This window comes from Mustela nivalis, assembly GCF_964662115.1.
Source record: "Mustela nivalis genome assembly, chromosome: X".
NCBI lineage: Eukaryota > Metazoa > Chordata > Mammalia > Carnivora > Mustelidae > Mustela > Mustela nivalis.
This window is the reverse complement of record NC_139040.1, coordinates 68,821,243-68,848,279: the sequence shown is the minus strand read 5'-3', so window position 1 is coordinate 68,848,279 and position 27,037 is coordinate 68,821,243. Positions and strand designations below refer to the sequence as shown.

At 51.9% G+C, this 27,037-nt stretch overlaps 4 protein-coding genes and 1 long non-coding RNA gene across 12 annotated transcripts in view; 3 read left to right on the top strand and 2 right to left on the bottom strand.

Annotated features, from left to right (window-relative positions):
• KIF4A (kinesin family member 4A) overlaps positions 1–1,676 on the top strand; it is a 120,997-nt gene extending 119,321 nt beyond the window's left edge. For all 3 annotated transcript variants that reach the window (XM_082716140.1, XM_082716138.1, XM_082716139.1), the window contains 2 exons: positions 460–582; positions 859–1,676. In XM_082716140.1, coding sequence (XP_082572266.1) covers positions 460–582; positions 859–1,062 — 327 coding nt within the window. In that variant the 3' untranslated portion in view covers positions 1,063–1,676. The remainder of the gene's footprint in view (positions 1–459; positions 583–858) is intronic.
• LOC309855662 overlaps positions 1–14,625 on the bottom strand; it is a 38,143-nt gene extending 23,518 nt beyond the window's left edge. Inside the window, exon 1 of the long non-coding RNA XR_014306929.1 lies at positions 14,547–14,625. This is a non-coding gene — a long non-coding RNA (uncharacterized lncRNA). The remainder of the gene's footprint in view (positions 1–14,546) is intronic.
• GDPD2 (glycerophosphodiester phosphodiesterase domain containing 2) lies at positions 3,478–13,585 on the top strand. 3 transcript variants are annotated; one of them, XM_082716174.1, is made up of 16 exons: positions 3,478–3,602; positions 5,316–5,429; positions 5,676–5,779; positions 6,086–6,179; positions 6,349–6,408; positions 6,680–6,778; positions 6,909–7,002; positions 7,162–7,307; positions 7,432–7,514; positions 7,615–7,765; positions 10,015–10,236; positions 10,412–10,560; positions 12,164–12,311; positions 12,465–12,547; positions 12,799–12,827; positions 12,925–13,585. In XM_082716174.1, exons 2-16 carry the CDS (start codon positions 5,325–5,327, stop codon positions 12,975–12,977), a joined length of 1,620 nt encoding a protein of 539 aa, XP_082572300.1. In that variant the 5' UTR covers positions 3,478–3,602; positions 5,316–5,324; the 3' UTR covers positions 12,978–13,585. The 3 variants fall into 3 exon arrangements, with proteins under 3 accessions (XP_082572300.1, XP_082572299.1, XP_082572301.1); XM_082716173.1 differs by having other exon boundaries at positions 12,715–12,827; XM_082716175.1 differs by lacking the exon at positions 12,799–12,827 and having other exon boundaries at positions 12,870–13,585.
• A 2,191-nt stretch (positions 14,626–16,816) lies between the features above and the next one.
• Positions 16,817–25,234, bottom strand: LOC309855659 (uncharacterized protein). Its single transcript, XM_082716238.1, has 4 exons — positions 24,690–25,234; positions 24,187–24,278; positions 17,843–17,916; positions 16,817–17,157 (listed from the first exon to the last, which is right to left on the bottom strand). Exons 1-4 carry the CDS (start codon positions 24,910–24,912, stop codon positions 17,148–17,150), a joined length of 399 nt encoding a protein of 132 aa, XP_082572364.1. The 5' UTR covers positions 24,913–25,234; the 3' UTR covers positions 16,817–17,147.
• Positions 24,929–27,037, top strand: part of DLG3 (discs large MAGUK scaffold protein 3) — a 53,296-nt gene continuing 51,187 nt past the window's right edge. For 3 of the 4 annotated variants that reach the window (XM_082716168.1, XM_082716167.1, XM_082716166.1), the window contains exon 1: positions 25,137–25,595. In XM_082716168.1, coding sequence (XP_082572294.1) covers positions 25,239–25,595 — 357 coding nt within the window. In that variant the 5' untranslated portion in view covers positions 25,137–25,238. Of the gene's footprint in view, positions 25,596–27,037 lie in introns of all 4 variants that reach the window. The other variant, XM_082716169.1, reaches the window with a different exon arrangement.

Sequence of the window (27,037 nt, the reverse complement as noted above, 5' to 3'; positions counted from 1 at the left end):
CTCAGCGGGAAGCCTGCTTCTCCCTCTCCCACTCCCCCTGCTTGTATTCCCTCTCTCGATGTGTCTCTCTCTGTCAAATAAATAAATAAAATCTTAAAAAAAAAAAAAAAGACTTGGGCACCTGGGTGGCTCAGTGGGTTAAGCCGCTGCCTTCCGCTCAGGTCATGATCTCAGGGTCCTGGGATCGAGTCCTGCATTGGGCTCTCTGCTTAGCAGGGAGCCTGCTTCCTCCTCTCTCTCTCTCTGCCTGCCTCTATGCCTACTTGTGATCTCTCTCTCTCTGTCAAATAAATAAATAAATAATCTTTAAAAAAAATAAACCCACTTTAAAAAAAAAAAAAAGACTTGCTTCGACTGACCGATGAGGCCCTCAGAGCTGGTACCTCACTGGTTAGAGGAGAGCAGACTGATTTTGGAACTCTGGTAGCCAAACTTCTAATATGCCTGTCTGGTTCTCAGGATGGCCTGGGCACTGTTGAGCGGACCCAGGATTCCGAAGGCTCTTTCAAATTGGAGGATCCCACAGAGGTTACCCCAGGATTGAGCTTCTTTAACCCTGTCTGTGCCACTCCCAACAGCAAGGTAGGTAGGCCAAAGGCCGGCATTTCCAGCTGTCTTAGGTCATCTCTGCATTGGCTGTGACAGTGCAGTGGGAGGAAAAGGGGAAGAGGTATAATCAGCTTGCTGGGAGGTGGGAAACGGGCATAGGCCAGAGTCTTTTTTTTTTTTTTTTTTTTCAAGAGACCAATCTTGGGGGACACTGCCTACTACAGTGTGCTGAGCATTTATAGCAGTGCGGCTGGGCAGAGCTTCTGCCCCGACCCAAGATCTCTTCAGACCTGTCTCTGCCCTTCCTAGATCCTGAAAGAGATGTGTGACGTGGAGCAGGTGCTGTTGAAGAGGACAGCCCCAGCTGCCTCCAACTCTGGCCTCCCAGAACTGAAACACGTAGCAACAGAATTCCAAGAAAATAAAGCTCCAGGGAAGAAAAAGAAGCGAGCTCTGGCCAGCAATACCAGCTTCTTCTCTGGCTGCTCCCCTATCGAAGAAGAAGCCCACTGAAGTCGGACTTGTCCTCTCGCGGCCCCTATCTGTCTTGGGAGATGCTTTCAGGTTGCAGCCAGAAGGAGTTTCTTTAATGACTCCTCTGGATTTCAGGGTTCTTGCTGTTGCAAAAAAAATAATAATAAAAAAAAATAAGGTGGGGGGACAGCATTTTACCACATGGGAGGAAATCTTTGTTGGTTTCTGGCCCTTATTCTCCAGCCCCCTAGCCCCAGACTACTACTCTGTCTTCTCCAGAAAGGTGCCGAGCCACCTGCTGAAGAAAGAACCAACTGACCTTCTTGATGACTCATCAGGAGCCAATCCTCAGTACAATCTAGCTCTTTCTTTGTTGTGAGCAGGTAAGGCTATGCCCCCACCTCCCCGATGGGGACAAGGCCGAAACTGTCTTACCTCTAGGTTGTCTCAGCTTCATGGCAAAGCCTGGCCAAGGTTGGAGGCCTGGCCCCAATCCATCTCCCATCAGGAATGGGGGTGATTGTGGGATATTTCCTGCCCTGACCGTCTCTGGATTGGGTTTTAAACAGTGCCCTCAGTTGTCTTCCATACTGCTGAGGTCAATGAAATCTTTTAAAGTGTTAATATTAAGTAAATAAATAAATCTTAGTCTAGCTACTGTTTGGAAAGACCCTCTGTGCCAGACGCAGAAAGAATCGCCTGTGTTCCTCGGCCTCTGGGAAGGCCCTCGAGGAGAATGAGGGCAAGCACCCAACCCAGGTCTCGCTCACAGTGAAGCTTCTTGTGTGACTCCAGGGTGGTATTGGGAGCTGTTCTGAATGTACTGCATCCCGGTTTCTTGGCACAGCCTGGCCGTGGGACCACACTGTTGCCCAGTCCCAGGACAGCACAGTCCTGGCTGCCTGCTGTCTCCTTGAAAGGGGAGGGGGATGTTGTTTACTCCTTACTATGCATCAGGGTCCCCCAGCTCTGCTTAAAGCTAAAATGAGGCCAGCCCTGGCCGACTACTGACTGGCCTCGAAGCCTTCGGAGGAGTTCATGAGCCCTAAGTTAACTATCCCTGCGTTCTGATCCCAGTCCCCCCACCCAAACGAAGGCTCCCAGAGCACACCCCCCCCCCAGCCCAGCACTGGGCCCACGGAATCCAGGACTCCTCTAGAATCCACCAAACCCCAAAAGAAGGAAACTGAAGGACAACCTATCTAAAATGGAGCTCGCAGGGGGCCTAGGTGGCCAGGCCGCCCTCTCTGGCCTCCGGCCAGCAAGCTGCCCTGCTTCTCTTTGCATTTTAATGACAAGGGAGCAAGGGAGCCTCTTGCCATTGCCAACTAGAGCCCCCGGATACAATGGGAAGGCAGAGGGAGGGCCCGCCGCCCCCCCCCCCTGCTCTTGGCAGAAGAGAGCCAGTCTTCCTTCTCACTGTTCCAAATTCAGTACATGTCGGGGGAGGGGAAAGCGAGTTTTTTCCCAAAGAAGATGTTTTTTCCCACCAACGCTGTGCAAGCCTCCCAGGCTTTGAGCCACTGCATCAGCCAAAGAGTAGAGAGGGAAGGTCAGTCAAGCCAGCAACCATCCCCCAGCCCTCATCCCACCCAGAGAGAGCCCTGTGCTTTAGCAGTGAACTGAATGTAGCATACTAGCCAGCCTTCTCCTGCCAATGGTATGTATAGTAACAGCATCTTTTGCATGTGTTCATCTTCCAAAAAGCTTGTGACCCTAACACTACACTCTTCAGATGATTCCTAGAAAGAGACTCTAAATACCCTGGGGACAAGACAGCAAGAATGACACAAGGCTCCCTACATCCTGGATGAGCATATCCTGTCTGGGGTGATGGGAAGGGGAGGGCTACTACTGTCACCTAGGATTCACAAGGCCCATGGGGACCCCAGGTCCAGAAACAGGGTAACTTGTTACCCAGAGTTCAGGAAGTAGCTTGCAACCCAGTATAGGGTTTTCCATGCACCTTATAGAAGTGGAAGTAGGATCCCAGGAGGGAAAAGAGGCTAATGAATCCAGGCCATCCTCCCAGGGAGCTTGAGGGAAATGCTAGACTCCCTCTCTCCCTTTCTCTCTCTCTCACACACACCCCTTCTTCCCAGGGGGTTGGCTGGGCCCCTTCTCCTCACTGCCAAGTCGCAGAGTTGTGTGGTCACCTCCCCCCAGCTTCCCGCCTGCCAGTGCCCTCAGCCCTCGCCTCCCTGAGCCCTGGGACAAAGCCCCGGCAGTGACTGAGAGGGGAACAGGAGGAGGGACAAGAGGGATGGGGAGGGCCGCACAAAGGAAAAGGAATTCCTCACGCCAAACCCCTCGACCGGCAGGCAGCGAGTAAAGAAGCAGATCTGCTCTCCCTCCCCCCCCCCTCGCACCCCCCTAACACTGGCCATAGAGCGGCTCTCAAGCTCTTTCGGACATAAGCCACGCAGCCTCCTGTAGGTGGCAACAGTGCCACCTGTTTGACCGGTGGGGCTGAGCCAAGGACTAGAAGAGGGAGGAGACAGACAAACTCGGAGAGGAGCTGGGAAGCAGTGCAGAGCAGAGCAGAGCACAGAGCTGAGCAGAGCTGCCGCTGAGACAAGGTGTGAGGGCTGGGGAAGGCTGGGGGTGACAGGCGGGAATGGTGGGGTGGAGACCGGTTCCCACCAGCCGGTTGTAGGGCTGGGGTCCAGGGATGGAGCAGCACCCCTGCTCAACTTCCCTGATTGGGGTTTTAAGGCTACTCAGATCCTGACCCCAGCCTACAGACAGCTCCTGGAGGGAGGTGGGACTCTGGAAGACCTTGTCTGGGGTACAAGGGCAGGACCTGAAGGGAGGCAGAAGTGTAGATGGAGCCCCAGGCAGGCTACTGGAAGCCAGTCCCAGGATGGAAAGAAGCAGGGGACTCTCTTTAGGGTTTTTTTTTTCCCCCTGGGAAGGGTCTCAGAGAGGGGAGAGCTTTCCTTTCCCTAGCTACAGCCCCCTTACCCCTCCACTCCGCACCCTAATCCTCCTTTCCCAAGGCCCCGGAGGGGTAAGGAGGGCAGTTTCAAGAGCAGCCACACCCTCCTCCTTTCGGGGACCAGCCACTATGTCCCCCTCTAAGACTCTACAGCTTTCGGGGGACAAGATGACAAGGGCTTGTGTCCCTCAGATCACACACACTGGGTATATTCAGGGGTTCCTCTACACACTCGAAGCCGTCTAGAAACCCATTAGTACTGACAGCCACTAGTGCGTTCACACATACCAAGGCTGACACAAATCGCACAACCTCTTAGGTAGAAGGATACACACCCAGCCTAGTTCGGGGATCAGTAAGCCAGCTAGGTCTCAGTGTGACCCGAAAGCACAAGGTCTAACAATCCTGGGGCCCCAACACCACCACGCCCCCCACCACGCTCAAGGGTGCACCCGCGCAAACACACACACACACACACACACCTTTGACCAGTATTTGTTGTACTTTCACCCAAGTGAGCTCAGAGGGTGGGGCCCCGAAAAGGGAAAAGGTGGAGACTGGGTTCCTGGCTGGGGTTGTGGGGGGTGACTGGGCAGAATGACTGGGCAGGAAGGGACACGATTGGGGTGAAAGAGCTTGGATTTTCCAGGTGTGTGCGGACAGGAAAATGTTTCCTTTGGAAGGCTGGGAGGAGACCCAGGCAACCTGTGGCCCTCCAATCTTCCTCTCACTGACAGTGCCCCTTGCCCCCTGGGAGTTGGAGATTGAGGATCTTTTCAGACAGGGCTTTGTGGTGTATGCAATCTCTGTATCCATAGCAACTGACCCACTTGCGGGGCCTTCCTTAGCCCCAGGTCAGAACTAGAATCTCCGCTTCAGGTTACTCTGGGTTCCTGGGGTGGAAGGCTCCCCACCCTGGGGCTGCCTGAAGCTTGGCCAGATCAGCCTCAACTTGCCCGAAATGAATTTGCCCCACCCAAGGCAGTTTCTCCCAAGCCCCTACCCTTGGGCAAGCATGCAATCCCCAGAGCTAGATGGATGCTGTTAACCAGGGAGGAGTTGGGGAGGGTGGGTACGCATCCCTCCTGCAAAGAGGCTGGACCTCCTGGGTCTCCCACTGACTTTTCAGGTCTCCAGATTCAAGGGAAAGAATGAACCCAAAGATTATCCCCCTCCCTTGGCTCAGGTCCTTGTCCAATCTGGCATTTAGGTCATTAGCCCCATGACCTCCCGTTGCTGAGCAGCGGCCCAGGCCTCTGCTCCTCCCCACCCCCAGCTCCTCAGATATGCTGGGAGGGAGGCTGGGCTCCGCCTTCTGCCAGGGTCCCTGATGGCTGAGTGTCCCTTCTCCCAGGCCCTCACCATGGCCGAGTCCCCCGGCTGCTGCTCCGTCTGGGCCCGCTGCCTCCACTGCCTGTATAGCTGCCACTGGAGGAAATGCCCCAAAGAGAGGATGCAAACCAGCAAGGTGGAGTAGGGATGGGGGGGGACCGGAAGTCCAAGGCAGAGGCCGCCTGGAGGGGATAAGGAGGCCCAGTGTGCTCAGAGGCAGCTGGGGGGAAGGGGCTTTCTCTCCCCAGGAAGAAAACCTCTCTCTGCCCGCAGAGCAGAGCAGCCCAACGCCTGGCAGGAAGCCCCCTTGAGCTGCCATCCGTTGGGGACTCTGAGCTAGAAGTGAGGATCGGCTGTGAGCTTCTCTCCTGCCCCTTTGCAGTGCGACTGTATCTGGTTTGGCCTGCTCTTCCTCACCTTTCTCCTCTCCCTGGGCTGGCTGTACATCGGGCTCATCCTTCTCAATGACCTGCACAACTTCAATGAGTGTGTCATGGACCCCTTCCTTCCTCAGCCTCTACGTTAATCTCTGCCCCACCTTGGGATCCCTGGGTGCTCAGTCGTCCCCAGCCCTGCCCAGCTTCCCTGCTGCCCAACCTCCTTAGAAAATTCCTCCACAGAGTCCACGTCCCACACCCGCCACCCCCATCAAATCCTTGGGCCCCTGGCCCCATGAAGGGCTTCCCCTCACTCCCTTCTGGTCATCATTCTGGGCCCATCCACCTCAACTCCCCTTAGGCCACTATTAACACACACACCCCCACTCAGGCACTTTCCTCTCCCTTCCCACAGATTCCTGTTCCACCACTGGGGACATTGGATGGACTGGTCCCTGGCATTTCTGCTGGTCATCTCTCTACTTGTCACATATGCATCCCTGCTATTGGTGGGTCAGGGAGCGGCCCATCTAACCACCCCCCAACTCAGTCCTCCCTTCCTGCTCAGCTTCTCTCCCTAGCCACCCAGGGGAGGGCAGTGGGGAGGCATCAGCCTGGGAAGCCCATCTCAGGGACCCCTCTGGGTGCCTCATTACTCCCACCACCCTCTGCCTCCAGCTCCTGGCCCTGCTCCTGCGGCTCTGTGGCCAGCCTCTGCATCTGCACAGTGTCCACAAGGTAGAGTTGGGGATGGGAGTGAGTGGGAAAAGGGGGGCCCTGGGCCCGGCACTTGGCCAGTTCTACACGTGTATTCTACCTATGGACTCAAGCTTAGGACCTGAACCCCAGTAAATATGTGTTGAGTGAAAGAAGGAATGTGGATTAGTCAATGGGAAAGAAATGGTCCTGTTGTCACAGAGTGTGGGTGGGGGGCAGAGGGAGGGGCGCAACCTGGGGAGCCATGAGCCCTGGTTGACAAAGAAGGACCCATTTACCCCCGGTCCCCCAGATGTTGCTGCTGCTCATTATGCTTCTTGTGGCCGCTGGCCTTGTGGGACTGGATGTCCAATGGCAGCAGGAATGGCGTAGCTTACGTCTGTCACTGCAGGTGAGTGACTGATCCCCATTGCCTAGGTGGGAGCCTTGGCCTGCGTCCAACCCCCTGATCCCCAGGGCTGCGAGTAGCTCTAGACTCAGGACCTAGGAGGGGCACTAGAGAGAAGAACTCTTCTCCACAGGCCACAGCCCCATTCCTTCATATCGGAGCAGTTGCTGGCATCACCCTCCTGGCCTGGCCCGTGGCTGACACCTTTTACCGTATCCATCGAAGAGGTGCCAACTCCACTCCCTGACATACCCCCACTGGCTATTGATGCTTCTGCCTCCTGCTGCCTGTTTTACTGCACCTGCCCTCTGCTCTCTGCCCACCCCCCATCCTGCCTTAGCTCACCCACCACCCTCTCTCCATAGCCTATCCCCCACTCCCCACAGGTCCCAAGACTCTGCTGCTGTTCCTATTTTTTGGAGTTTCCCTGGCCGTCTACCTGGCCCCACTATGCATCTCCTCACCCTGTATCATGGAGCCCAGAGACTTACCCCCCAAGCCTGGTCTGGTGGGACACCGAGGCGCCCCCATGGTGAGCGCTGAGGGGGATGCTGGCAGGGTGGGGAGGGTCTGCTCCTCCAGGCTGCAGCATCAGGCCTGTGAGCTCCCAGGCTCCCACCCCTCTCTGCTACCTCCCTGTCAATTCCCTTGCCCAGCTGGCCCCCGAGAACACCCTGATGTCCCTGCGGAAGACTGCTGAATGTGGAGCCGCTGTGTTTGAGACCGATGTGATGGTCAGGTGAGAAAAGCTGGGGGGCAGAGAGATGCAGGATGGGAGCTTGGGAAGTGATGAGCCGTCCCAGAGCTCAGCCCTCTGACCACCCCCTTTGTGCCCTCAGCTCTGATGGGATCCCCTTCCTCATGCATGATGAGCACCTGAGCCGGACCACAGATGTGGCCTCTGTGTTCCCAGCCCGAACCTCCTCCCACAGCAGCGACTTCTCCTGCGCCGAACTGAAGAAGCTCAATGCCGGGACCTGGTTCCTAGAGGTAAAGACAGCCTCACAGAAGAGGCAACCACCTGTAGGGCCACTTGGGGGAAAGTTCATTCATCAATAAGTATTTTCTGAGCCCTGTGCTGAGCTACAGGTATCCAGTCTCTGCCTGCAAGTCACTCCCTCCAAAGACAGGACACTGCTGAGCCAACAGGCTATCAGAATAGGAAAGCTAGAGTGATCACAAGACCTTTACAAAATAGGGAGGAGAGAGGGCCACCTGGGTGGCTCTGACGGTTAAGTGTCTGCCTTGGGCTCAGGTCATGATCCCAGAGTCCTGGGATCCAGCCCCACATCAGACTTCCTGCTCAGCAGGGAGCCTGCTACTCCCCCCGCGCCCCCCCTCCTCCCCCTGGCCCACCCTCTGCTCGTGCTCTCTCTCTCTCTCAAATGAATAAATAAAAGGTGAAAATAAATAAATAAGTAGGTAAGTAAATAGAAGAGAGAGCAAAGCTGCTGTTTGGCTCAGTAGGCATGGGAGAGGATCAGGAGTGGTTTCCCAAGAGGGAAGTCCTGCATGGCACATGAAGTGACAATAGTTTTTAAGGTGGGGAAAGCAGGGACTACAACTCTAGTCAGAATGAAGAGCATATGCAAAGCACAGAGACATGAAGAAGTGTTTCCAGCAGACACAACTGGCTCAGTGCAACGGAGAGATAAAATTCATGGGAGCAGTAGGAGGTGGGACTGGCAAGGGGAGCAAGGGTTTGGTCTCAGAGGCCTCTGAATGCCAGACCCAGTTCAGGCTCGGTCCTGTAGGTAACAGAAAATATTCATTAAGGGTACTTTATTTCTTCAGTTTCTCTTTTCCTGATTATCAAAGTAATTCCTCATAAAAAATTAAGCATCAGAAAAATAACCTAAATGATGAAAAACCTCCCATAATCCAACTTCTGAGATACTCATCACTAACAGTTGGACACATAATTCCATGTGTCCATATACATGTATGTACACACATGTACTTTTCATTTTGCATGAATAGGATCACTTCATATATTCCTTTGCAACTTGACTGGTTTTTCATTTGAACTTTATGTAAGATGACATGTCAGAGGGATCAAGATCGGGGCTGTCTGGGTTTGACTCCTGGCTTCACCACCTGCTAGCTAGTGTGAGCCTGGGCTCCATTCCTTAGTCTCTCTGGGCTTCATTTTCCTCATCTGTAACACAGGCATCATAACAGTACCTTGGGGGGCACCTGGGTGGCTCAATGGGTTAAGCCGCTGCCTTCGGCTCAGGTCATGATCTCAGGGTCCTGGGATCGAGTCCCATGTCGGGCTCTCTGCTCAGCAGGGAGCCTGCTTCCCTCTCTCCCTCTCTCTGCCTGCCTCTCTGACTACTGTGATCTCTCTCTGTCAAATAAATAAACAAAATCTTAAAAAAAAAATAACAGTACCTTGGGACGATCAAAGAAATTAATATACATAAAGTACATAAAGTACACTGCCTGGCACATAGTCAATGCTTAATAGGTATTAGATAGCTTTGCTTTGTCCATGTCGGTGATTAGGAGGTAAGTCATTTGTTGATCACAAGGGGATGAGAGGAGAGTGGCAGAGGTTTGGAACAGCCACTAGTGATGGAAGAAGGAGCAAAACAAGAACAAGTGAAAGGATGGTTAAGTGGGGCACCTGGCTGCCTCCGTCATCAGAACATTCGACTTTCAAGATCATGAATTTGAGTCCTGCATTGGGCATAGAGATTTTAAAAAAAATGGTGATGAAGTGGCGCTAAAGGTGAAAAAGGACTAAAGTGACAGTCCACACGATGTGCTCTGCCCCCCAATTCTAGGTCTGGAGGAGGCAGACAATTAGAGAGTTGAATCAGAGTTTGGGATTTTGGTGGGGGGGGGGGCAGGCAGGGCAGGAACAGAGTGGAGGGTGCTGTGGAAAAGTCACTCAAGCTGTGGATGAAACAAGGGTAGGAGAGGATGTAGGTGTGGCAGAAAAGGGTTGATGGACTGGGAGGAAACCAAAGGGTCAAAACCCCAGAGGTCTATATGAGACCAAAGAGAAAATGTAGCAGGAAAGAGGAAGTAAGGAAACTGGGAGGGTGGAAGGTTGGGAGGTGGGTGTCACAGAGTAAGGTGTTAGATGGTCTGGAAAGGGCCACAAGTTGAGAGAAAGAAAGACTGTAGCTCAGAGGTGCACAGAAGCTGGGTGCCAAGTGGGAAAAATGAGTGAAAATGGAAATGGCCTAAAGGTTCCTTCTGGTCTTAAAATAATTTTCCTGTTCTTACAGAGGCAACCCTTCTGGGGGGCCAAGCGGCTTTCAGGCCCTGATCGGAAGGAGGCTGAGAACCAGACAGTACCAACGCTGGAAGAGCTGCTGAAGGAAGCCGCAGTCCTTAACCTTTCCATCATGTTTGACTTGCGTCGCCCCCCACGAAATCACACATACCATGACACATTTGTGAACCAGACCTTGGAGACCGTGCTGAGTGCAAGGGTGCCCCAAGCCATGGTGATATTGCCAGGACCCAAGTGCTCCCTCTTGCCCCTCTCCCCAGCCACTGCCTTCCTGAGGCCCACCCCAACTCATATACTCCCTTCTGTGGTCAGACCTCTCTTCCCCCGCCCCCTGGTTCTGGAACCCCCAAACTCTCCCCAGCTTCACGCCCATCTTCCCTGAACCACAGGTCCTTTGGCTACCGGATGAAGATCGGGCCAACGTCCAACAGCGGGCCCCCAGAATGCGCCAGATATATGGACAGCAGGGAAGCAACAGAACTGAGAGGCCCCAGTTTCTCAACCTCCCCTACCAAGACCTGCCACTGTTGGATATCAAGTGAGTGCCAGGGGAAAGGAGCCAAGGGGACCCCAGGAAGCTCCATGGCAGGGTGAGACGACTCAGGGAGGACAGAAGCTGTTCATTTATTCACGCATACAACAAATATTTATCAATATATCTAACACTCACTCTGTGTCAGGCACTCCCTGTGCAGGTTTTGGGCATACATACCAGCGAAAGAGACAGATCATAAACCAAACAAAGTACACACAGAGTAGATAGTGATGGGTGATATGGAGATAGTGAGATGGGGAGATGAAGGAGAGCCCTCAGGTTTGGGAGTGAGGGCTCAAGAGGGGCCACATTGTGAAAAGTCGTTAAAGACGTGCTGTCTGGGCTGAGACCTGACCAGTCACATGGAGATCCTGAATGATGACAAGAGCTGCAAGAGCAAGGACAGCAGCCGAAGGAAGGGGAAGCTGAGGCTGGGGAGGTAGGCAGGAGTCAAACTGGGTAGGCCCTTGGAGGCCACAAGAATGGTTTTAGCTTTCCTTCTTCACCAAAGAGATAAGTGCAAGAGAGAATAGGTCCAGGCAAGAGACGAGAAAGTGCCAGATGTGAGCTGGGCCCCAGAAGCAGACCGAGCCAGTAAACAGGATAGACTGCAAATCATGCAGTTGCCAAGGTCTCTTATAAGGTCCCTGCGGTCGCGGAGGGGGAAAAAAAACCCATGGCCTGAATGATAGCCCAGTAATCCAAGTATTTCAAGGACCTCTCCCAGAGCTGTCACTGTGGAGGGAGACACGACATTGGCTTTGGCCCTCCCTTGGTCTTGCGCTAGCCAACCTCAACTATGGATCATGTTTCCAAAAGACATGAATCAGTAATGTATACACTGGTGATGAAATCGGGGCCCCAAAAGGCCCACACGCTCCAAGACCGTAGACCAAATGTACCGAGAGGAAAACACAACAGGGATAGATGCAGAGACCCCAATCTGCGGTCCAACAGAAGTTCGGTTGCAACAAAGACAAGAAAAATCCTGGCATTCAGCAGGAACATGTGTGAGAGAGACCGGGGCTTTGATTGAATAGTGTGCATATTGAGTCATCGGTGGCATGTGACATTGCCAAAACCAACCCGACCCTGGGCTGCCTGAGCGCAGGCATCGTGCCCAGAAGCCAGGAGGGGTTTTGCTGTACTCAAAGCTAGGCCAGGCCCACCTGGGATATCACGTTCAGAGGCAAGCCCCCACACTTGGAAAAGAACACTGAGAAACTGAAGCAAGGACAGCTTAGGCAAGGTTTGGATGGCCAAGGGAAGGAGCAGGCAGGTCCCCCAGCCCTCGGGTTAAAGGAACTAGAGCTGCTGGGCCTGGGGACATGGTCACCTGTTCCTCAGACCTCCCAAGGACTGTCGTGGGACAAAGAGGAGACACACATTTGGGGGCCCCAAATGGAAAAGCTAGGATCTGGAGGTGGGCCCCACCAGGAGGCAAAGTGCAGTCATGCAAAAAAATCACCGTTGGTCAGGGGCTGCTGTGTAAAGATCAAACTGATAGTTCCTTGGCAGCAAGGCTGTAGACTCAACCGTGGACAGGGGCTGCCTTCTGTGCCTCGTGCCCCATGACCCTTGATGTTCCCGTTTCCCACCTCCACAGGGCACTACACCAGGATAACGTCTCGGTGAACCTGTTTGTGGTGAACAAGCCCTGGCTCTTTTCCCTGCTCTGGTGCGCAGGGGTGGATTCAGTCACCACCAACGACTGCCAGCTGCTCCAGCAAATGCGTTATCCTGTCTGGATCATCGTAAGGGCTCTGGGACTGTCCCCCCACTCCTTCCTCCCCTGTCCCCGCTTCTCCTTAACCCAGGCCTTCTATTCCTTACGTAGTCCATGCCCTTCCCCATATAATACCTTTGGCACTCCAGCCACCAACAGGTGCCTCTTCCTCTTCCCGTAGCCCCCTCAAACCTACCTAATGATGTGGGTCATCACCAACTGTGTGTCCACCCTGTTGCTTCTGTGGACCTTCCTCCTCCAAGGGTGAGTGCTTCACGCCTCAGTTTCCTGGGTCTTCACTCTCCCCACAGGGTCCCGGGGATGGGGGTGATTCAGACCCACATATGCTGCTGGGAGCACAGGGTTGGGGCTATGTGGTTCCTTTGAGGTTCTGAGACCCTTCCTTCTATGCCAAATTGGCTGGAACCCAGGAAAGGCAGTTTGGGGGAACCTAGGATCCAAAGGTCATGCATGAAGCTGGCTGAACTCGTAATGGGAAGCTTTTCTCCCTTTAGGAGATGTAAGAAGGAGAGAGAGAAAACTGGTAAGGACGTTCTCCCCTCACCTCATTTTCCTTCTCCTCTAGCCTGCCTTTTGGTCACTCCCTATATGTCCTCCCCTCTCCCCACCCCTTGCTCTAGGCTTAGAAACAGCAGTGCTGCTGACCAGGATCAACAATTTCATAATGGAGTGAATGCCCAACCCTGGACCCCCACCAACCAGAGCCTGAGGCCTGTCTGGACTGACTAACAACAAGGAAGGGAGAGTGGCTGAATGGGGATGGGGTGGGGTAAACTTGGCCAACAGAAGGTTTTGAACTGTGAGGGCTCTCTGCACAGATGGTGAGCATGCAGCAAGCTTCCACGGAGTCTGACTCCCCTCAGGGTTTTGACCTGAGGTCGCTGGGAAGACAGTCATGGGAGGTTTCTCCCCAAATGAAACTAGAACAGAGGAAGTGGGAAGGAGGTTGCCACGATAATGTTTCAGATCTGCCTGTACCTATTCTTGTGTAGAAGGGACAGGGTGTGTCAGGGACAGACCAGCTTGGACCAGTGACTGGAGATGACAGAACCGCCTTTCCTGAGAACTAAGATGATGGAAACACTAAACCCACTCCATTCACTGTCCCTCCTGACCCCCGCAATTTAACTGCTTTCTTGCGTAGATGCTGGGGACTTAAGAGCCCATGTAGCTGTTTAATTCTGCACCTATAGGTGGCTTTTTGCTGTTCACAGACTTTTCTTCAAGACTGGTTGGCTCCTCCTACGTTGTTAAGCTAATACTAAATGAATGTAACTCCTGTTTGGTCGCGGTCTGATCTTTTCAGCGCGGGAGCTTGGATTGGGGGGTGCACCTTCCATCCCGGCCTCATGTGACATGACACTGAGGGGTCATTACGGGGAGGTTCTTGGGCTGGAGGCGGGAGGACCACCTCCCACAACGAAGGGCTGCAAGAGAGGAAGCAGTAGAGCAACCCCCGCGGGGGACACTCTGGAGAGCCCCCCCCCCCCCCAGGCACGCTCTGCAGAGTTGCGTTGTAGCTCCACCTTGTGGTCACCTGCCGCCAGAAGAAGGCCGCGTCAGCCGTCACTGTGACGTATGAATGCCACCTGCTTTCCGTGCGGGTTGGGGACCTGTGTCCTTGACTCTAGACCCTAAGGGTATAAACCGATTTCCACAAATTTTCGCCTCTCTGAGCTCCTGCGCGCAGGGTCTGGTTCCCAGGCTCTCCTTCCCCTCGAGAACAAGTTCCCCAGTGTGTTTGCTGTTCGTGAGGTCCTGGGCTAAAACCAGTGAGGCGCTGACCTAGGATGAGGAGTCCGGTAGAAGAGAGAGGGAGGGGGCCAAGGCAAAACCGAGGACCGGAGCAGGCTCTGTGGCCGACGCTTCAGTCCCCCACCGCACCAACATTCAACCCCGTTCGCGTCTCCACACGAAAGGAAATTGAATTAAGACGCTGGCGAGGTCAGGAGTTTCGGTTCTCAGTTCTCTCCTCTCGCCAGACTGGGACCTGGGGGCGGCACTAGCCCCTCCGGACAAGACCCTACTCGATTCCAAGGCAGCCCCCTCTCACCCCAGCCCGGGGAACTACGATTCCCAAGATACCCCTGACCGCTTCCGGTCTCGGGATGGAGGGAAGCGTGTTTGAATTTGTATTCCCGCCCCCTCCGTCCGGGTCCCGCCCCTTCCCTTCTCACCGCCCCGCCCCCGCCATGGATACACATGCACACACGTACACAGGCGGCTGTCCAAGCCAACATACCTGGCCTGCGGGGCGGCGGCGCTCAAGGGACCGGGAGCCAACGCCACGGCTGCTGTCTGGTCCCAGTCTCCTCGGGTGTCCACGCCGCCTTGCAACGGCCAGGTCTCCCTCACACACTACCTTTTCAAGCTGCATTTCCTTAGTTTTTCCCTGTTCCCGATCCGTCCCTCTATCTGACCGACCGCCGGCCTCACCTCCGGGGCGCGCAGCCTGTCAGGTACTGCCAGGCTCTCACCTCTCAGCGCGCACCTCCGCCCCGCAGCCCTACTTTTCTGCCCCTTCCCAGGCGTCCAGCCTCGCAGCCCAGCAGCCTCTAACTCCCCTCGCCTTCCGACCCAATCCTGACAATCTCCAGGCTGTCCAGCCCCCGGGGCATCATCTTCTCAGCTCCCAGGCTTTCCGCAGCAGTCGTGTAACCGCCGGAATGCCAGGACCTAATCCCAGACCCTAAAGCCCCTATCCCCTGAGTCGTGGGCCCTGAGCCTGCCACTGCCTATCCTTACCGTCTTCCCGGGAGGACTGGGCGGCTATGGTTCACTTAACTTCTATGAGGCCTTCGGCTGGAGACTGGAACTGACAAAAACTTAAGGGTGGAGGGCCTCAGGGAGCTGCTGGTTGGGGTTGGGGTGCCGTTGCTCTCCGTTATTTTTAGCTGCTGACTCACAGCTCCTGGCATCCGGGTTTGGGGCTAGCAGGCTGGGCTAGGGGGCTATTAATAGAGCCGAGGCACAGCCCCGACCCAGTTCAGTTTGGAAGCACAGGGAGGAAAGGAGCCTCCCTCTGTCACCATGCCCTGTTGGAGACATTGTGGACTGAGGCAGTGGCTGAACCAGTACCTCTCTAGCTACCAATACCTCAAGCCTAATATCTCTACCTTGAAACTCCCAAGAGAAGGCACACAGGACTCCTGGGCACAGCTCTCCCCTCAGTTTGCCATGGCTTGGGGTTCTGCCACAATGAACCTCCTTTTGTACTAGCTGAGAGTGAAGACACAAGCTCCAAGTAGAACAGTTATTGTTGCTACAGATTTGGCTTGCCTGGACCTACTCTTGGGCTAGAATACTGGGTTACCAGGAAGAAAAGCTGTGTCTTTCTGGTTTCCAAAAGCCCTCATAAGGATGGGGTACTTCAGCATGGTCCTAAAAGAGGGGGCAACAGAGCCGAGAATTTGCTAGCCCCATACTAGAAACAACACTAGGAAACTGCTGAATTCTGTATTTACCACCTGCCTAGTCTTTTGCTTTCCCTCTTGTTGGGTTCCCTACTCACAGGGGTCAACAGACCTCAGGATGTCTCCCAACTCCATAGGGAAATCTAATTCAGGAAAGCCACTGAGAAACTTGGTTCCGCAAAGATATAAATGATCCTTTATGTATTGTCGTTTCTATGGAGACTTTTTTTTATTTCAATGGGCTAACGTAGGAATTCCTGGGGTGCCTGGGTGGCTCAGTCCATTAAGCGTCTGCCTTTGGCTCAGGTCCTGATCTCAGGGTCCAACTCCTGTCTGGCTCTCTGCTCAGCAGGGAGTCTGCTTCTCCCACTCCCTCTGCACGTCCCTCCTGCCCCTCTCATGCTCGCTGTCTCTCAAATAAATAAATAAAATCTTCTTTAAAAAAAATTAGGAATTCCCTGATCCGTACATTGGGAATGGTGGGGAAATCTTGATACTTTACTGGACTACTCACCAAGATTATTCCCACCCACACCCAATTTTCTAGAATTTCCATTCATCAAGGATGCACACCCACAGCAATGGCCCCTTCCTTGTTAACCAGAAACTTCTGCCTTCAAGCGACCCAAATCTCCAGCTCCCAGGGGAAACCAGAGGGCTCTGGGACAAGGCTGCTTGTTTCTCCACATACAAAATCTGTCTTCTTTGTATACAGGTCCACCTTCAAGAATGAGCCCAGATTATCATACAGCAGCAGGCTGCCCTGTCCGGGTCATTTTGCTGAGGGCTCCAGAGACGGTGGATGGGATGAGAATTGGTCTCTCTCCTTCTCCAGGACCCCCTCGGCTACTACTCTTTGGTGGCATCAGTCTCTGCGCAGTCTCTCGGTTGCCTAGCAACCGCAGCCGCCTGCAGGGGCGCGGGGCCGCTTTGGACCTGTAGGGGGCGCCTGCCTCCCTGGGGCCTCAGGCTGGAGCTCTAGCTGTTGAGAGTGTGTGCCAAGTGTCAAAGCGTCTCAGGGTTAACCGCTTGCTCCCAGCCTAGCCAACCCAGTACAGTCTGAGTCTCTCCGGAGTAAGTGGGGAGAAGTACACTATGGTTCTAGAGGGATTTTACTCATATTCATTAAAAATGAAAAGATGAAAGAGAGAGGGAGGGAGGGAGGGAGCGAGCGAGAGGAAGAGAGCGCGCGAGCGGGCGGGCGGGAACCACTCAGTAGGGATGGGACCGTGCGGAAGGCGTGTTTGACTGTCTCCATTCTCTCCAGGCCTACCAATGCTTATTCCTCAATCGGAGCCGTTCAGAGGGTCCAGGCTACAGCGGGCTTTCTTCCCGAGCCACTTTTTGGATGTGGAAAAATGAGTCTAGCCCTCTTTTTGTCAATATTGTCAAACCGCTGAGCACATAAAAGACTTGAAGCTCCTGGGTTATCAGCGCAGCCTAGACTTGGTAAAAAAAAAAAAAAAAAAAAAAAAGATATTAATTCATTTGTTCAGTCAACAATAATAACTAACCTTAACGTGTTGTGTACCAGGGAATGTGTGAAGTGTTTTACATTTAATCTTCACAAAAACCTTGTGATTATTTCCATTTCACAAGCAAAGAGACTAAAGCTCAGAGCATTTTCAAGGTCACACGACTAGTGACTGTGTTGGGTCTGTGAGCAACCGTTGTGTGCCAGGGTCTAAAATATAGAAAATAAGACACCACTCTCTTTTCACTACCTAATGAACACCTAATCACCCTTCAGGACCAAACTAAAAATGTGATCTCCTTGGTGAAACAATTCTGAAGTCCTCCCCCCACAAGAAGAGTTGGTAACTGCTTTTCTGTACAACCCTCTGAAACAGCACTTCTCATGGGGACTATAATGATCTGCATCTACATTTCCATTTCTCTAACTTGGAGCACCTCAGTGACAGGGCTGTTTACAGTATTTACTGTTCATCTCACCATCTGGGTGTCTGATAGATACCTCAAACTCAACATGTCCCAATTTACACATCTGATCTCTCCCCTCACACCCCCCCCCAACCCCAGAATGGCCACTCCTAAGGCTGTCCTCATCTCAGTCAATGGCAGTTTCACCTTTCCCATGGCTGGCCAAAAAGCCTTGGAACCACACCTCATATCCATTCTGTCAGCAAATCCTAGTGACTTTCTCTTCAAAATGTGGGTTCCTCTGAAACCTTTCATAAGCTGAAATGGCAAAAAAGCAATTACCATTAATGTGCATGGAAAAAATTTTGAGCATTCCCAGACCCCAAAAATAACCTCTTTTAGGCTTTTCTGATACCTCAGGGCACATCTTGCTAACGAATGCACAAAATAAATGGAGATAAAGCACAGATGCTCACAGATACAGTTCAAAGCCGTGGTGACTAGATGCTGAGCTGCTGGGCGCAGTTCCCCAGGAAAGAGCTTGGCCAGGCTGCTCTAGCTGCTCGCTCTTGGTATTTGCTGCCTCTATCACTGCTCACTGCAAAGCAAATGCTGAATGCTATTTTCACTTTTTTACTCCTTTTTAAAAAATAAAAGCAAAAATCCTCTTTGGGTTTCTTTCAGTTGGTGAAAACAGCTAGTGATGCGGGTCTTTCTTTGGAGCAAAGTGGTGTAAGGCAAACTTTTGAAACACGGGGGATACTGCACATCCAGAATCCAGCCACTTCTCTCTCTTCCAGCACAAACACTGTAGTCCAAACCACCATCATCTTTCACCTGAATCCCTGCAGAAGCATCCCAACCAGTCTCACTGCTTCCGTCCTTGTCATCTGTGGCCTCTTCTCCACACAGAATTTTGCTGAACCCAAGTCAGATCGTGTTAGTTCTCTGCACAAAACCCTCCAATGGCTCCCCATGTCTCTCAGGGTAAAGCACAAATTCTTATAATGGCCTACAGGCCCTATACAGTCTCATTCCCTACTAAATCTCTGATCTCATCTCCTGTTATTCTTCCCCTCCCTCATTCTGCTCTGGCCACTTGGTCCTTCCTGCTGTTCCTTGAACAAGCCAGGGGTACTCCTTCCCCAGGACCTTTGCACTGGCTGTTCCCTAACTAGGTATACCCTTCTGTATGGCTCATCTCCTCACCTCCCTCAAATCTTTGCTCAAATGTCACCTTCTCACTGAGGTCTACCCTGACCAACTATTTAAGATGGCCTCTATCCCAATTTCCAATTTCCAGTAAAAATAGCGTATAAAGGAATGAAATAAATTACACCATGAGGGAAAAAAAAGACAAATCCAGAAGTTAGGAGAGTCTGCAAAACAACTGACTTGTATGCCTCAGAACATCAATGTCACTAATTAAAAAAAAAAAAAAGTAACAGACTTCTAGTTCTGGACCCAGTATGAGTAGATAAACTTCTACCTATTCCTCCTGTTAACTACAGCTAAAATCCTGGACATTAAATATAAAACAAATGTAAGAAGACTGAAAGAAGGAGGAAAGAGCTGACTTATTAGGTACCCAGTGACCTGACCTCAAAGTATTGAGTTCCCTAGGTTTTCTCATTGCTTCATATATCCCAGGCTGGTGCTGGAGAAGCCAGCAGCCTGGACCTGCCAATGGGCACAGACCAAAGAAAGCCTCAATAAATCCCTGCCTTCTCTAGCCAGAAGACCAGACGAAGAGAGAGGGGGAAGCAGGCTTCCCGCCGAGCAGAGAGCCTGACACAGGGCTTGATCCCAGGACCCTGAGATCAGGACCTGAGCTGAAGACAGAGGCTTAACCCACTGAGTCACCCAGGTGCCCCCAGGCAGAAAACTCTTAAACAAGAACCACTCTACTGTAACCAAACATCACAGAAAAGAACCATAGCCCCGCCCATGCCAGTAAAGGCCAAGTAGAAACCCAGACCTCTACTCTTACTGGACTACCCCAACACTCTCTGGGGTGGTGTCAGAAAAGGCTGAATAGGGAGCCTGGACTTCCATCCCCACAGAATAACATGGCTTCCTCTCCCTGCCGAATGATATCAGAATGTCAGAGGAGACCTAGTAGAGACTCAGGACTTCTGCTGCTGCTCTCCCTCTCTTCCCCTCCCAGTCTACTGTTCTACCATCTTTGCCCCTATCTGTACCACCCACCCATAGTCAATGGAGGCCCCCTGGGGACCAGGAAAGAGACACTTCAACCCCTCCCAGCCAGAGAGGTGTCAGTGGAGGTCTAGTGGGGAGCTGGAACTCCCACCCCTGCCCAGCAGCAGGGAGGAGCCTCTGCCTCAGGTATCGGCTGACACCACTGGGGGAAGATGAACTTCTGTCCCTACCCGACAGTAACCAGGCAGTGGCCCCTTCCACTGATGGCAACAGTGTCAGAAGAAGCCTACCAGAGATAAGATTTAAATAAGATCCAGAGTCTCATAACATAATATTCAAAAATGTGTAGGATGTACTAAAAAAAAAAAAAAAAAAAACACTCATCATACCAGGAACCAGGACACCCTCAACTTGAATGAGAAATAATCTACAGGTGCCAACACCAACATGACAGAGAGCTTTCAACGATCTGACAAGGATTCTAAAGCGGCCAACATAAAAAATGATTCAGGGTGCCTGGGTGGCTCAGTTGTTAAGCTTCTGCCTTAAGCTCAGGTCATGATTCCAGAGTCCTGGGATCAAGCCCCGAATTGGGCTCCCTGCTCAGAAGGAAGCCTGCTTCTCCCTCTCCCACTCCCCCTGCTTGTGTTCCCTCTCTTGGTGTATCTCTGTCAAATAAATAAATAAAATCTCTTTTAAAAAATGCTTCAGTGAGCAATTACAAACAAGGTTGACACAAATTTTTTTTTAAAAGTCTTGGCAAAGATGGGGCCCCTGGGTGGTTCCATGGGTTAAAGCCTCTGCCTTCGGCTCAGGTCATGATCCCAGGGTCCTGGGATCGAGCCCCGCATCAGGCTCTCTGCTCAGCAGGGAGCCCGATTCCGCCCTCCCCTGCCTGCCACTCTGCCTACTTGTGATCTCTATCAAATAAATAAATAAAATCTTTAAAAAAAATCTTAGCAAAGAAGTAGGAGAGACAATCAAGTATCTAAAGAAATTTTAGAATCAAAGAATATAATAACCAAACTAAAAAAAATCAGTGGATGGGCTTATCAATAGGATGGAGAGGACAGAGGAAAGAACCAGTGAACTTGAAAATAGAACCTTAAAAATTACCCAGTCTGGGGGTGTCTGGGTGGCTCAGTCAGTTAAGAGTCTGATTCTTGATTTCAACTCAAGTCATAATCTTGAGGTCAAGAGATCATGACCCACGGTGGGCTCTGTGCTCAGTGGGGAGTCTGCTTGAGATTCTCTCTCTCTTCTTCTGACCCTCCCCCCAAGCTCTCATTTTCTTTCTCTCTCTCTCTCTCTCAGATAAATAAATAAAACTTTTTTTAAAAAATTACCCAATCTGGGGGCACCTGGGTGGCTCAGTGGGTTAAGGCCTCTACCTTCGGCTCAGGTCATGATCCCAGGGTCCTGGGATTAAGCCCCGCATCAGTCTCTCTGCTAGGCAGGGAGCCTGCTTCTCTCTCTCTCTCTCTCTCTGCCTATTTGTGATCTCTCTCTCTGTGTCAAATAAATAAGCAAAATCTTAAAAATTACCCAATGTGAACAACAAGAGGAGAACAGAATTTAAAAAAAAAAAAAGTACAGTGCCTCAGAGACATGTGGTGACTATCCCCTAAGACTTAACATTTGCATCATCAGAGTCCCAGAATGAGAAAAGAAAGGTGAGGCTGAAAAAGCCCTCAAGAAATAATGGCTGAAAATATCCCAAATTTGGCAAAAGATAAAACCTACTAATTCAAGAAGATGAACAAAACCCAAATGGGATAAACTCAAAGAAACCCATGCCAAGATACATCATAATCGAACTCTTTCTTTGCAAGGCAAAGGCAAAGAAAATCTTGAAAAAAGCAAGAAAGAAACAACAACTTACTTACAGAGGAAAAACAATTCAAATGTGGGTAGATTTCTCATCAGAAACTATGGGCCAGAAGAAAGTGGTATGACACATTTCAAGTGTTGAAAGAAAAGAACTGCCAACCCCAAATGCTCTATCTAGTAAGTATCTATTCCATTTAATTGGAAATGAGGGGGAAGTCAAGACACCCTCAGAAAAAGGGAAGCTAAGAGACTACATCACCAGCAGACCCACCCTAGAAGTATGGTTAAAGGCAGTTCCCAAAAACAGAATGAAAATGATAAAAGAAGAAATCTTGGAACATCAGAAAAGAAGAAAGAATTGAATGAGTAAAAATGGAAGTACATATAATAGACTTTTCTTCTCTTAAGGTGTCTGAATTATGTTTGATACTTGAAGCAATAAATATAACATTGTCTGATGTGGAGCTCAATATATGTGGAGGAAATATTTAAGACAACCATGCAATACTATACTGTAAATGGGACACGGTAAAGGTATTTAAAGGGAGGTGAGCCTTCTATACTTCCCTCAACCTGATAAAATGTTGACAGGTAGATCTCTGTGGTGACCAAATAATTCTGTATCTTTGTTGCAGCAGTTGTTACAGGAATCTCCACTTATGGTAAAATGGCACAGAATTATAGCCACATCATGGGGTGCCTGGGTGGCTCAGTGGGTTAAGCCTCTGCCTTCTGCTTGGGTCCTGATCTCAGGGTACTGGGATCAAGCCCCACATTGGGCTTTCTGCTCAGCAGGGAGCCTGATTCCTCCCCCTCTCTGCCTGCCTCTCTGCTTACTTGTGATCTCTGTCAAATAAATAAATAAATAAATAAATAAATAAATAAATCTTTTAAAAAATTATTTTTTAAAAATGAATTATACCCACATTGTACCGATGTCAATTTCCCAGTTTTTATATTGTACTATAATTATGTAAGATGTAATCATTGAGGGAAACTTTGTGAGCAGTGCATGGGCTCTCTCTGTACTGTGCAACTTCCTTGTAAATCTGTACTTATTTCAAGATGAAAAGTTGTTTTGTTTTATTTTTTAAGATCGGGGCTATTCTAGATTAAAAGTGTTTAAAGACACAAAGGTGATGGGGAAGGCTTGATTAGATTCTGATGTTAAAACCATAAAAGGCGGGTGCCTGGGTGGCTCAGTGGGTTAAGCCGCTGCCTTCGGCTCAGGTCATGATGGCTCTCTGCTCAGCAGGGAGCCTGCTTCCTTCTCTCTCTCTCTGCCTGCCTCTCAGTGTACTTGTAATTTCTCTCTGTCAAATAAATAAATGAAATCTTTAAAAAAATAAAAAAAAATAAAACCATAAAAGGCAAATTTGGAGAAATTTGAATATGGATGAGACATTTGATGCTCTTGGATGATATGAAATTATTGTTAATTTTCTTAGATGTCAAAATAATATCGTGGTCGTGTAGAAGAATACAAGATGTATGCTGAAGTATTAGGGGAGAAGTGTGATGAAATCTGTCACTTACACTTGAATGGTTCAGAAAACAATGCAGCTCCATAATAGATCAATAGAGCAAATATAACAAGACAATACCAGTTGCTGAGTCTATGAGAAAGATATATAAATGCTTATTGTACTAGCCTGTCAACATTTCTGTATGTTTGTGAATTTTCATTTTTAAGAAAAGCTGGAGAGAACATGTGGAGGAGAGACACAGGATAAAAGCAAGTGTAGCAAAATGCTAATGACCATCCAGGTGGCATTTGTTCCCTGTAACTTTTTTTCAATTATCTGTACACTTGAAAATTTTCGTATTAAAATGTAGAGGTAAAAAACTTGAAGAAAGATGGTCGCAGTGCGGTGTCCTCCCCCGGCGTTCCCAACACCCTCTTCTCTGATTGACTTTTCTTTCTTTCCCTACAATGCCATGCAATACTATACTACAAATGGAAACCTGTGCAGATATTTAAAGGGAGGTGAGGTTTCTATACTTCCCTCAACCTGATATAATGTTGCTCTGTGTGTTGCTAGATCCCCAAATCCTAGAACAGTGTCTGCACAGAGCAAGTGCTACATCAATGTTTGTTGAATTAGGAATGAATTTCTGTATCCCCAGGACCTAGGTCAAGGTCTCGCCTAGAGTAAGTGTGCAACGAGTATTTGTTGAATTGAACTGAGATCTACATTCTACAGGAGAACTTGGAATAGACCTGTTGTACCAGGATGGTTTAGAGCATGGATGTTTGAATCAAATAGCCAGAGTCTGCGTCCCAATTTGGTCACTTCCCGCTATATTAATATCTCTGAGTCTCAATTTCCTGATTGGTAAAATTAAGATAAGCATAGTAGCACCTTGGTAGGGAGTTTGTTGGCAAGTAAAGCACTTAGGACTTTGTAAAGGCTCGATAATTGGTAGCTAAGGACAAAACAAGTACAGCAAAAAAGACAGTCTTCCCTGCATGTCATCCTGCCTCCGGCCCCCAACAAGCTGAGCGGGGGAGGTTAAGGAGATGTCCTTGGACAAGTATTCCCAAGTTCTTCTCCAGGTCCCCTGGAATGGTTTCTGTCACTTCAGATCTCTTCTTACCTTTCCTTCCATCCTGGACTCTCTTTCCTCTTGGCACCCTGAAGCTCTTTCTCCCATCATAACCGTAGGAGTAGGGCGAAGGACACAGGAGCCTGTGGGCCAGGGACGAGAGCTTAGAGCTCTCCTTTCCTCCTGTTCTAGGGTTGAGGTTCCTCACTAGTGATGGAAGCAGGTCAAGTGTGAGATTGCGGTCATTTCAGGCCTAGAGGTTGAGAGAACAATAGTCCCGAGGAGGAGGCACTGACAGGAGAGTAGCCACATATGCCGCCCTCTTCCTCGGTCCCCAGTTAAGAAAGATCACCTTCCCCACCCTGCTCCAACGTCCCTTCGGTCCGTTCTGCTGTTTCAAGTCTTTACTTCTGCTAGCCCCAGCTCAGAGCAAGCCCAGGGACCCATTGAGCATCTCCATGCAACTCCCTCTTGGAAGTGGGGTGGGGTGGAGTGGGCAGAGGACAGGCTGAAATCGGAGATGTGGAGGGCACTAAATCGGGGGCTGAGCTCACCCGCGGCCCAAATCCTCCATCCCCGCTTTAGGGTCGGCGATATCCCAGATATCTGGGGAGCTGGGGCTGAGCCTGGGGGCGCCACTGGTTCTGTTCCTTTAAGGAGCCGCTGTTTAGCATTCCTGCCGCTGCCGCTGCCGCTGCCTGACTCTCCACGCTGATTGGCTGGAATCAACTGAGAAGGGAGCCAGGGAGAGATGCTCTTGACTCCACTCAGATCCATCCTGGGGACCAGTGCAGGAGCGGTCCTCTCAGCTCCCAGCCTCTGCCCAGGCTCCCGCTTCTTCTTTGCCGCTGGGCCTTGGCCCAGGAGCCACGACGGGCGACACGGAGCCGCCAGTGCTGGAGGGGGAGCCGTGGGTGCGGGGCAGCGTGGGGGCAGAAGCCCCGGGACGCCCGCCCGGCCCCAGGCCCCGTTCCGCCCGAGCACCCCCACGGGTGCCCCCTCCTTCCTGGTCCGAGCAGTGTGAGTGTGCCCGGGAGCCCAGCGGCGGCGGCGGTGTGGAAACCGGCGTGGGCTGGGGGGTCCGGGCGGCGGGGGGCAGTGCCATGCACAAGCACCAGCACTGCTGTAAGTGCCCCGAGTGCTATGAGGTGACCCGCCTGGCTGCCCTGCGGCGCCTGGAGCCTCCTGGCTATGGGGACTGGCAAGTGCCCGACCCCTATGGGCCAGGTGGGGGCAACGGAGCCAGCGGAGGCTATGGGGGCTACAGCTCTCAGACCCTGCCCTCCCAGGCTGGGGCTACCCCCACCCCCCGCACTAAGGCCAAGCTCATCCCCACCGGCCGCGATGTGGGGCCAGTGCCCCCTAAGCCAGTCCCGGGCAAGAGCACCCCCAAACTCAACGGCAGTGGCCCCAGCTGGTGGCCCGAGTGCACCTGTACCAACCGGGACTGGTATGAGCAGGTATGGACCAGCAGTGGCGGGGGGTGGTGGGGGGTGGTGGGTGGTGGAGAGATGGTGGGGCAACCGAGGGGGGCTGAAGAGTGGGGCCTAGAGGCCTGGGGGGTGCAGCAGGGGTTCCTGGAGGCTTCGAGCTGGGGGAAACTGAGCCCCAGGGTTTCACCTGGACCAGGAGAGACGGTTGGAAATGTATGCTTCTCTGTGTGTGTCTGTTTGGGGGGTCTCCATTTGGGGGGGATTGGGAGGAGCTGTGTGTGTCAGGAGGTGAAGGTATGGCGGAGGGGCACATTTTCCTGTGGGTTTGTCTCCGTGTGGGGGTTTAGCAGCGTCTCTGTGTCTGGCAGGGGGCGGGAGGTTCTGCGGGGGCTGTGTATGGTGTATGTCTCCACAGGAGGGGAGGAGGGGGCACGGTGCTCTGCGTAGGGGGGACATATGTGTGTATGTGTGTATGTATGTTAAGGTGTGTGGAGGGAGGCACTGGAGCTCCTGTGAATCTATGTCGAGGGGGCCCATGTGCCCAGCTGCCTGAGCTTCATCCCTCCATGCCATGAGTCCCTTTCCGTCCCAGGCCCTTTGTGTGCACATGGACATGTGGGGATGTCTCTCTGAACGTGGAGGTGTCTCTGTAGGCGAGGCTGCAGGGATAGCTGTGTTTGCCTGTGTGTGGGGCTGCGTGTATCTGTGTGAGAGCGTGTGGCTCAAGTGTGTGCATGTGTGTGCCTGTGCGTGCATGCATGTGTGTGTGTGTGTGTGTGTGTGTGTTGTGTGTGTGTGTGTGTGTGTGTGTGTGGTGTCCCTGGTGAGAGGCGCTTGACAGGCAAGGGAGGGGAGGGGGAGGAGGCAAGAGACACGTCCCAAGCAAGGCTGAGAGGCTGCTGAGAAGGACGGACTCTTTTGTCCCAGCAGCTCTGAAGTGTGTGTGTACTGGGGTGGGGGGGAGCAAATGTAAAGGGTGGGGGGACTGAAGCAAGCCTCTTCGCTCTAGAGCAGGCATGGTGCCTGGAGGCAAGCAAGGAAGGGGCAGGTGCCCTGGTGCAGGACTGGCCCCAGCGGGGCATGGCCCCCTTGAGTACCTCCAGATGTGAAAGAACTTGGCCCCCGAGCCCTGACTTGGCACAGCTCAGGAACCCCTGGGTGCTGGGCACAACTCCGGCTTCCACTCCCAGTCAAAGCTGCCAGCTTAGAAAATGGAAGGAGCATCTGTGGGAGAAGCAGCAAAATGGAGGCTGGGCCGGCAGAGCCAGATCCTTGGCATGCACAGCGGAGGGCCTGTCTGCTTATTTGGCTCTGCAGCCCCCAGGTTAGGGAGAGAGGAGAAGGAGGTTTTGCTGTTGAGGGCAGGTGCTGCCTGCCCCAAGCTGGTGACCGTTCTGGCCGCCTCTGTCCTCCTCTGGGGATAGAATGTGCTCTCACTCAGAAGCAAAGGTGGGGACCTCCTAAGGGAG